The sequence below is a fragment of the Neofelis nebulosa genome, chromosome 12, assembly GCF_028018385.1.
Source record: "Neofelis nebulosa isolate mNeoNeb1 chromosome 12, mNeoNeb1.pri, whole genome shotgun sequence".
Lineage (NCBI taxonomy): Eukaryota > Metazoa > Chordata > Mammalia > Carnivora > Felidae > Neofelis > Neofelis nebulosa.
In genome coordinates this window covers 5085918-5096667 of record NC_080793.1, presented here as the reverse complement: position 1 = coordinate 5096667, position 10750 = coordinate 5085918, and the positions used below count along the sequence as shown (strand labels likewise).

Genomic DNA, 10750 nt, shown 5'->3' with positions numbered 1-10750 from the left:
CTGGGGCTGCTGTAACCAGGTACGACAAGCCCCGTGGCTTAACCGACAGACATCTCTTGTCTCCCAGTTCTGGGGGCCAGGAGCTTGAGATCAGCGCTGGCTCCTCCTGAGGGCGGCGAGGACACATTGCAGACTCTCTCCTAGGCTTGCGGGCGGGCCCCTTCCCCCGGGGTCGCTCTGCATTGCCTTCTCGTGTGTACCCGTGCGCAGGCCTCCTCATTTTGGAAGGACGTCACATTGACTTAGGGCCCACCCCGACGACCCCACTTTAACTCAATACCTCTGTCGAGACCCTGTCTCCAGATGAGGTGACATCCTGAGGCCCCTGGGGTTGGGATGACAGCAGATGAACTTGGCAGGGGGTGGGGAGGGACAGATCACTCCGAGCTCAGAGTGGGGATGTGGCCGTGACGGCGGCGTGGACTCCCTCAGGCCGGTGTGCACATGGGAACCCCGGCGACAGGAAGGAGCAGCTCTGGGGGACCGGGCCGGCGGGCGCCGGGCTGAGAAGGGGGGCGGGGGCCTCCAGCAGGGCCGGGCGGTGCCAGCCAGGGAGGCCGCTCCAGCTGGCTGGGCCGGAGAAGCTTCCTGTGAAGTCGCAGCCCTTTGAAACATGGACTAATAAGGTTTTCTTCTCTTTCGAAGTTGAGTGAGTCGGTGGCTTCATATAGGATCCCATCTGTCCGCTCCGTCCCTGCCAGTCGGATTCTAGGCCCCTGGCCAATTGAAAACACCAATCTAGCTTAGTATGAATCTGCTTGGCGACTAGCTTTGGTGGATGTTCTGTTTTCCCTCGGTGGAAGAGAGGCCTCTTGACTGCCCTTCCGGGTCCTGCCTCCACCATGAGCCTAGAATCCTACAGCCCAGGAGCCTGGATGGCGTCTGACTTAGTCTCAGGCGGTGGGAAGCGACAAGGAGGGAGAGGAGCCGCGTTTCCCACCGAGGCGGTCGGGGTGGGAAGGCAGGGCCTGTAATACCTTAGCCCTTCGCTCACTGTGGGGTGTGCCCTGCTCCACCTGGACGTCTCCCCGTCGGGACTCCAGCCCTCAAGGACAGTGCCCGGCACGTGTCATCAATCACCGTGGAATGAACGACGCACAAGTACCCGGTGGGTGGGGGGCCTTTGGGGGGAGCCCACAACTGGTCCCCTGTGGGCTTTCAGCCTCCTGGTGAGGCTCTGGGAGGGCGTCCACATCACAGCTGGCCGGTGGCGCTGGACAGCGCCCCGGGGTTGATGGCGGCGGGATCGGACGCCAGAGGGGGTGTGGAAGGGCATGCTTGCTGCTGGGCCGTAACTTCCTCTGTGGGACAGGGTGTGTGTGAAGACGTGAAGTTCATGGGGGGGGGGGAGGGCACCCAGAGGCCAGACTTCAGCAAAGGGCAAGCCACACCCCTCAGGGGCTCAGCACAGCTGCCACCGAGACCGGAGCTACTACGGCAATGACGAGGCATCGGTTCCTGTAAGATGTGGTCCCCTGGGAGTCAAGAGACAACAGCCGTCCACAAAGGGAGTGGGCAGAGGACCGTGCGGGGGCCGTTTCTGCAGGGGGACCTCTAGCAGGCCGCTCGGGTGTCGGCCAACGCCCTTGTCATGTCGCCCCGTCCCGCTGCCGGCTCTGGCAAGCACCGCCAGGGCTCTCTGGACCCTCACTGTTCTCCATCGGACACTGGCCCTGCCAGGCTCCATCACCCTCTCTGCCCGGCCGCCCTGGCCTGGGGCTCCCTGACTCCCCCTTGCCCTGCCCTCGTCACCACGCACAGGTCCTTCTGTGCCAGGGAGCTCCCCTCTCCCCCGCCCCCGGCTGCTGACCTCTCTTTTCCCATGCCTCTGGACCAGATGTCAGCCCCAGGCTTCCTTTTTGGCCTCCCCGGACCCCCAGGCTAGCCCAAGGCCCCGCGTCCTGGGTTCTCGCTGAAACCTGGAGGGCAACCCCCTGCTCGAAACGCTGCACTAACTCCTGGGGTTGTCTGCCCGCCCGACTGTGGGGGTCCCTGATGCACAGACGCTGTCTTGCTTGGTCACTGTTTTATCCCCAGAGGCCGGCGCGAGGCTTGGCTCACAGAGACTCTCGCGAACTCGTGCTCAAAGGAGAGGATGAGTCCAAATAGTCCGGGATGCTTACCACAGCAGGAAGCAATGCTATGTGGAGTGGCCAGGATTCCTGACGAGGGACTCCAATAGTTTAGAGAGTGGCTGGACCCAGCCCTGGGTTCACATTTCCATTCTGTCATTGATTGGGTTCGTGGTGGCCTTGAGTAAGTGACATAGCCTCTCCGGGCAGGTGTTATCACCTGTTCCTTGTGCAGGGCAGTGGGAGGAGTCAAGGTGGATGACACGGTCAGGGAGCCCCAGGGGCAGAGCCGGCCATGGGGTGGGCTCGGGAGGCAGGGGGCCGGGGCCCTGCGGTGGGGGCAGAAGGCGTCTTCCCTGGCTGCCCCGGGCCATCCAAAGCAGCATCTGGAAGGCACCGGGCAGCAGGCATGACCGGTGGCAATGGCTCCACTCTGGCCCCAGTGAGTCTGTGAGGAGCTGCCGTCGCCCCCCCACCGGCCACTCCACCTGCACGACCAGCAAAGCCTTCGGGAGACACAAGGGGGACTGGGCCCCTTGCAGGACGCCAAGCCCTCCCTGCGCGCCGGCCGCCCGCCCCTGCCGGGAGCTCGTCCCGTGGAGCCCGGGCTTCCCCAGGGATGCTCGTCTCCCCTCATCTGACCCCAGGAGAGGCCCAGCTGGGACCTGAACCGGCGGCACAATCTCAAGTGGCTCACTTAATTGCTGGGACTCAGTTTCCTCATCTGTAAATTGGGGGTAGTGATCCCTACTGTGCCCAGTGACACGTTGATGAAGCTGTCTGGCTCGAAATAGGTCCCAAATAGTCTCAGCTCCCCTCCCTCTGCCTCCAGCTTCCCCGCACCGTGCTGCTTTTCCTCTGGGGTTTTCCGACCCCATCGCCTACGCTTTAGAAGCAGAAGCCTTCTCTCCAGGCTGAGGAAGGGATCCCCATCCCCTTGCAGCGGCGGAGTTAAGGCACAGAGTGGCTTCTCCCCAGCGGGAGGCAGTATTGCTAAAAGGGAAGCCATCAGCCAAAGGAACTGAGGGATGATGGTGACATTTCAGGACTGGCATTCGTGGCGAGAGATTTTTCAGGCTGAGACTGCCCTGCCCGAGAGTGAATGGCTGTGATGAAGAATGAGTTGGTGGGAGGCAGGAGAGTAGAGCCCTTGTCTCCTGAAGATGAGACGTTAAATCCCTGCCTCTCCACCCTCTGGCTGTGTGACCTTGGACAAGTCCCTAGACCTCTCTGAGTCTCCGCCTCTGTAAAGTGTGGGTGCTCACTGGTGCTAATTCCTGCAGGGGTGTGCTGTGGTTCACGCAGGCTTTGCATGGAGCCTTTAGCACGGAGCCTGGCACGTGGCAAGAGGTCTTTTCTTCTTAGTCACTGCTGCTGTTGTTTTTATTTTCATTACCAGGAGCTGGCAGTGCGTTCGACAAATTCATCAGCCTCAAACCCTCGTCTCCCTAACAGCAAGGCTGAGGGAATACAGCTTGAGGCTTGGGGAGGGGCAGACATCTCCAGGCTCTTACCAATCTGATTCCTTTGAAAACATAACATTTTTTTTTTTTGTCCTTGGACTGGCTAACCGTGTTCACAGATGGACTGGCTTCCAGATGGAGCGGAGGCCCAGCGAGGCCGAGGGACTTGGGCAAGGTCACCGTGTCCCAGAACCTCTGTTTCCCCATAAGCCAAGCTGCCTCCTCCCAGGGCTGCCCCAGCATTCCCGAGGGCCCGGCCGGTGAGGACAACGTGAGCCGACACTGACTGCATCAGGGAACAGGCCAGCTGGGGTGGAGAGTGGGGGTGGGGGACCTCTCAGGATAGCCAGCACTTGAGGCCATGGGAGGGCTGGAATTTTCCAGGCCCTCCAGCAGGAGTGGAGACCCTGGCCAACCTGCCAGTCTGTGTGAGAGCTCCTGGCGCTGACCCAGAGGCAGCTTCCAAATGCTTTTAGGCAGAGGGTGCTGGGAAGCCGGCCCAGGCTCCCTGGGTTCCTAGTCTGGGGGCAGTGGGGCCGGGGGGCGGGACTGGGCTGATACCCAGTGGCAGGGAGCCAGCCACTGCCCACAGGTGGAGGGGGGAGGCTGAGCGGGGCCTGGCTGGAGCGGGGACTGTGAGAGCAGAGCTGGGTGCAACAGTGTCTCTCTCCCCATCTCCCACACCCACAGGCAAGCAAACCGGGATGGGGAGAGAATAAGAGAATGTAGCAGGGAAAGATGAGAAAGAAGGAAGGAGAGACCGTGGAGGGGTGGGGGCGAGGGGGAAGTCCACCCTGGCCATTAAGTATGAGTGAGGGAGGTGGCCTGCCCGTGTCCCCATGGGTGGCCTCACACGCTGCCGTGGCCAGGGAGTAGATCCTTTCCTAGGAAACGGCCAGGCTTTCCTCTCCCCTCCCTTGACACCATTCGCTTTTGGTGGGAGAAGTAATGAGGTGATCAAGTGGCCGCTGTCATACTCCTCTGACCTCAGCTCCCAACCCCTGGCCATGTCCTTCCCCCCCCCCCCACTCCTCCTCCAGGAAGCCCTCCTGTATTTCTCTCAGCCCCACCGAGGGCCCCTTTACCCCTCTGGGGCCCTGCCACACTCCAGACAGTTGTCACGACACATACGGAGGGGTGAGGGGGGGGTGGGTCAGGTACATCTATAGAACAGCCAGCCCTTGAGCCCGTTCTGAGGGCCTCACTGTGTCCAAGCAGCTTCCCAAGCTCCCGGTCAGCACCTGCTGCTGGACCAGACTTTCCTTTGCACGCGTCTGACACACGGGGGGCAGAGAGGGGCGGGGAGGGGCAGGTGGGAAGGCAGAGGCTTAGAATCTTTTTGGCAGCAAGAACGACGTGAGATCGCTCTTCAGTCGACTGAGTTAAGGGAAGAACAATACTGCCCACCGAGGTTTGAGGGCTTCTATTTGGGGAGCACCAGGCTGAGCCACCTTCGGGGCCGGTGCTCCGGCACCCCTGAGCCCGGCCCGGCCCGACACCGTCCGCTCAGAGGCCCGGAGGTGGCCCGGGGTCTTGCAGCTACGGTGCTGAGAGGAGAGAGCACCTGAAGCCGGGTGAGTGGCCAGCACTCTCCTGCCCGTGTCCCCACCTCCCCGGCCAGAAAATGGAGGCCAGTGACCTCAAAGACCACGTCAAGGCATCGTCATGGTAACCGGGCAGGAACTGGGTCCCTTCCCACCGACCGGGGACAGTGGACGTGGCACCGGCTGTTTCCCGGGAGTCGGTCTGGCTGCCGGGAGCCCTGGGCTAAGGATTCCGAAGCCATGCTTGGGCTCAGCGGGAAAAGGGCACTGGGATCGATTAGCGATGTCTGCAGAGGGTGTGGGTGGGGGAGCATCAGCCTGCCAGACACCAGACTCACCAGGAGAGCATTGTGATGGCAGGCCCAGCAGGAAGGACGGACCCACGGTGTCTCCAAGGAGAGACCCTCCACCCCAGCGACTAGGCCAGTGAGAAACCGGCCTCACCCTGAACCCCTTCCTGCCAATCTCCAGGTCAGGACAGCCCCTCCCAGCGTCCTCCTCGTAAAATAATCCTCTTTGTTGGACTTGCCCATGGTTTTGCCCCGGCTGGCACGTCCCGAATCGCAATTCGCTGCTATTCCCCGAAAAAACCCATTTTGCTGGTCAAGTTTAACCACTGGTTGTCGGTTAATGGTCTGTATTACCTTACAGGTCTGAGGGAGGAGAGGGGAGTTCACTGTCCTCATCCAGCACGGTGACATCTAAAGTGGAAATGAACAAAAGAGCAAAGAAGACGGTGACGGTAATGACAGTCACAATGCCAGGTGCCACCTGCCAGGGGCTGGCCTTGTGCCCGGCTCTGTGCTGAGTGATCCCAGTTAATTTCTGCAACGGCCCCGTCAAAGAGTGCTGTCAGTCCCGCACCGCGGGTGAGGGAATGGAGGTCCGGAGGGGCTCACACAGTCAGTGAGAGTCAGAGCTGGGATCGGGGCCGCTGGCTTCTGGAGCCTCTGCTTCTGACCCACGTGTGGTGGGACCGGGCTGCCCTGGCTTTGGTGTGTGGAGGCTATGGTGCCAGCCCCTGGGCAGGAGGGGACCTGGGCATCTACCCCAGGGGAGGCATGGGCGGGGCCTCCCAGTTCCTTTCCTTGGTACCTCTTGGACTTGTGGTCTTGGAACTGGACCCTGAGCCAGGGCTGGGTCTCACCCAGGAGGTTTTAGACTTTCTGAATTGCTAGAAACCTTTATAATTTAGAAATAACAATGGCACTTTGATCCCCTGGCAACACGGTATCGGCTGGCCCGTTGGCATGATTCTCGACTGCAGCTGACACAGAACACATTCTCCTGGAGGCCTCATGGGACAGGGTGAAGGCGCCTCAGGGGTCGCCCGGGGTTGGAGGTCACAATGTCAAATGAGGAAGAAGGCCCCTGGTGGGGTGTGGTAAACCAGGTCCAGACCCCATGTTTCCTGTCCCCCAATTTTTCTTCACTCTTAAGTAGAACACACATAAAAGAGGGCCCGTGAATTAGTGCCCACGAGCGTATGAGTTTTCACAAACTGAATGCCCACCTGACCAGCACCTCCCATCAACGCAAATTGAAGGAGCCTTTTAGAATCTTTTAAAGTATTTATTTGTTTACGTATCCATTTGTTTATTTTCATGTAGACCCCACGTCCGGTGTGGAGCCCAGCGTGGGGCTTGAACTCACGACCCTGAGATCAAGACCTGAGCTGAGATCAAGAGTCAGATGCTTAACTGATTGAGCCACCCAGGAGCCCTGCCCCCCCAACCCCTCCTTTTAGAATCTTTAAGAGAAAGAGAGTTGTCTTCGAGCCCAAGTTAGGATAGCTGCCTGGGATATACAATCTTCCCAAAGATGCTCCAGAGAAGGAATATTTGGTGCAGGGTTATACACATTTTTTTATGTAAAATATCACACATCATTAGGACGTTTCAGAAAGTTGCAGACCTTAAGTTTCTAGAACATGCCGGGCTGTATGACTTTCATCTTATGGGAACCAGGGAGGGTTTTTTTCCCTTTTCCTTATCTTTATGTTTGGAATGCTCCTTTCTGGTTATTTATTTTTTTTTTTGAACGAAGCAGATGTACAATGTGTGCTCAGGGCAAAAATAGAGCCCATGCTCCGAGGTTTTGCCAAGTCATTTTGACCTTGGTAAATGTTAAAGTGCAGCTTCCCTGGGAGTCCAGGAGCTGTGCCCACAAGCATTAAAAGTTGAACATTTCCTTTACTGTATCGCTCAGAAGGCCCTTCACATCTGTGTTTGCGCTTCGTGTAAGTGGAATCATACATCGTGTGCTCTGTCGTGCGCCATCATGTCTGGGAGACTCACCCAAGCCACTGCCCACAGGGGCGGGCGGTTGCTGCACAGTGTTCTGTGGGTGGGGATCCCACACTTGACCCACTCTCCAGTTGGTTGGTCTCTGGATAGGTGCACATGGTCATGCTACAAACGTTCTGGGCTCTGGAGCATGTCTCTTCCTGAACATTCTTGTGAATTTCTGGTTGGAGCAGAGTTGCGGGGCCATTGGGTATGCATATGTTCAGCTTCATTAGAGATTGCCACACAGTCTTCCAAAGTGGTGTTCCGATCCCCATCCTACCGGCAGTGGATGGCAGCCCCATATCTTTGCCAACCCGGAGTATTCTCCGTATTTTTCATTTTAGCTGTGCTGGTGGGGGCACAGGAGTATCACATGGCAGCCTGCCCTTGCGCTTCCCTAATGGCCAATGTTGGGTCTCTTGTTATATGCTTCTGGGCCATTTGGGAACCCTGTTGGCTTGTCTGTGAAGTACCTGTTCAGGGCTATTTCTCTCCTGGGATGTTTGTTTTATCTTAAAAAAAATTTTTTTTTAAATGTTTATTTATTTTTGAGAGAGACAGAGGCAGAATGAGAGTGGGTTAGGGGCAGAGAGAGAGAGGGAGACACAGAATCCAAAGCAGGCTCCGGGCTCCAAGCCGCCAGCACAGAGCCCGACGCGGGGCTTGAACCCATGAGCTGCGAGATCATGACCTGAGCCGAAGTCAGAGGCTTAACCGACTGAGCCGTCCAGGTGCCCCTGTTTGTTCTTTTCTTGTTGATTTCCAGGAGTGTTTTCAATATAAGTCCTTATGTTGCAAATATGAGGAAAAACTTCTCATTCTCTGCTGAACGGACATCCATACGATGGTCTAATCCATTACTTTTTCCATGAATGGTTAGTACATTTTGCACCCTGTTTAAGACATTTTTGCCTCTTCTGAGGTCACAAAGATGTCTCTTGGAAATGTTTCATTGCTTTGCCTTTCACAGGTAGATATGCAGTCCGTCTGGGATGTGTTTGTTTGTTTGTTTTGTAATTCGTGAGGTTATGTGTTAGAAAGGACTTTCCTGTTCTCACTGGGCAGGGCTGGCCCTGCTGCCTGTTTTGTGGGGAGGGGCTTCTTCTCCCAAATCTTTCTGTCCCGCTGGTCAGTTTGTCTGCCTTTGTGGCAGCCTTTGTGCTTGACAGCCCCATGCTGTCCTAACTGCTATGGCTCTATCACAGCTCTGATATCTGGTCTTCAACCTTGCTCTTTGTTTTCACAATCTTCTTGGCTATTCGTTCCTTGGCCCTTTGCCTTTTCATATAAATTTTATATCAGCTTGTCAATTTCCACCCAAAATAACCCTACTGGGATTGTGATTGAGGTTGCAGTGAGTGTAGCTATTAATCGGGGAGTGGGGGGTGGGGTGGGGATAACGAGTTTACAGTAGTGTAGTTCTCCTATCCATGAACATGGTATACTGCTCTGTCTGTTGAGAGCCTTGTTACTTTCTCTCAATAACATTTTGTAGTTGTCGATGCGGAGGCCTTGTAGGTCTCCATCAGACTTCCTCCTGCTTTGAAACCTACAGCTAATTTACAAGATTTAAGCAATGGCCAACCCTAGACCCTACTGAGCTGACTTAAAGATAGGGCTGTTCTGCCCCAGCTGAGTGGGCCTGTGAACAAGAGGCCCGTGGGGGCCAGATGTCTTGCATTTTTGTTTTAAATCTTGGACTTTTAAAACAAGTGGTGTATGTACAGACAAAGGTTCATGGAGCAGGCTGGAGACAGGTATCCTTTTGAAGGCCTGTCTACAAGGTGCAGTTTGGACTGGCATCTGGGAACTTGGATTATGGGAGCGTTTCCACCATCCCCTAACTGATAAGAATGGCTCACTGTGTCTCAGCTGTTTGTGCGAACCATGTGGTTTATGCCGAACTCCTGCTTTCCTTTGAGTAGTAAGGATGTTTGGCATGTGTTAGGCAGAGGGTGCTTATGTGACCGGCCTGTAATAAGGAGTTTCCCTGGTAGACAGCACTTTGTGCGTTGTTGCAACATGTTGTGGGGAAGGTTAAGCCCATCTGTGTGACTCCAGGGGGAGAGGACTCTTGGAAGCCCGTGCTTGGCTTCCTCCAGCCTTCATCCCACCGCCTCTTCCCCTTTTCTGATTTTGTTTCATATCCTTTTGCTGGGATACAACTATATGTTGAGTCCTTTCAGCCTTTCTAGAGAGTCACCCATCCTGGGGGTGGTCCTGGGGACCCCTGCCTGCCCCCTACAGAGGCCCCCGGCTTCCTGCTCCCAACCCAAGGCTGCTTCCGGGAGGGTATAACCGGTGGGAGACAACGTGGAAGCAAGTTATGGATCAGTTTCTGATGGGAGGCTGTTGTCAAGCTAACGTTGTATGAAAAAGATGCGGGCACATGGAAGTCTGTACCACACAGTATAACTTTATTTCATACACAGGATACCTCTCTCGGCCTTGGAAAGGGAGGAAATTCTGACATGCTCCACACCATGGATGAATCTGGAGGACGTTATGCTACGTGAGGACGAACCCTGTATGATTCCAGCTGGAGTAATCGAAGTCAGAGACACAGAAAGCTGCGGGTGGGCGTCAGGGGCTGGGGGAGGAGAAATGGGGAGTCATGTTTAATGGGGACAGAGTTTCAGTTTTGGGAAAATGGAAAAGTGCTGGAGACGGATGGTGACGACAGCGGCAACAGGGTGAGTGTGCTTCGTGTCGCTGAACTGGGCACTTAGAGATGGCCAGAGCGATAAGCTTTGTGATAGTAAGCGCTACGCCCAACACGGGGCTTGAACTCGCAGCCCTGAGATCAAGAGTCACACGCTCAGCCAGGTGCCCCTGTGTTATGTATGTTTTTCCACAATAAAATTTACAGTAAGATAGGATGTCTCTGTGTCCACACTGGCACAGTCCTGGGAAGGCATAGACCAACACGCTCACTCATGGCCGTCATTTTGGAGAGAGCGATTGTGGAGATTTTGATCTGTTTCTGCTTCTCTGTTTTCTACGTTTTTTGGCATGAGATTATATATTGCTTCTTTCATACTAAAAGACTTTACATACAGGAAAACGTGGAGGAAAAAGAGATCAAACACTTAGGTAGGTATTCCTTTTGCGATTTGAAAAAAGAAATCTGTCAACAATAAATACCATGAAGGGGGGTGGGGGGGAAATAAAATCAATGTCCTCAACCAAAGAGAAATATTGGGAAATCACGGACAACCTAGTGGTTTTGCAAAAACACCTCAAGTCGTGCTCCAGCTGGAAAATGCTCTGTGGAGCGGTCCCAAGGCCTTTTCTGCCTAACCTGTTTCTGGCCGGGCGGTGGACACTGGGGTCACAACCCTGAGGACTGGTGGGCGACTGGTCACCCGCACCCCTGAGCTGGA

General features: G+C 55.8%; 1 protein-coding gene across 3 annotated transcripts in view; it reads right to left on the bottom strand.

Annotated features, from left to right (window-relative positions):
* Positions 1-1379: 1379 nt before the first annotated feature.
* MED27 (mediator complex subunit 27) overlaps positions 1380-10750 on the bottom strand; it is a 243482-nt gene continuing 234111 nt past the window's right edge. For 2 of the 3 annotated variants that reach the window (XM_058693746.1, XM_058693745.1), the window contains one exon: positions 5505-5780. In XM_058693746.1, coding sequence (XP_058549729.1) covers positions 5520-5780 — 261 coding nt within the window. In that variant the 3' untranslated portion in view covers positions 5505-5519. Of the gene's footprint in view, positions 1476-5504; positions 5781-10750 lie in introns of those variants that run through there. The other variant, XM_058693747.1, reaches the window with a different exon arrangement.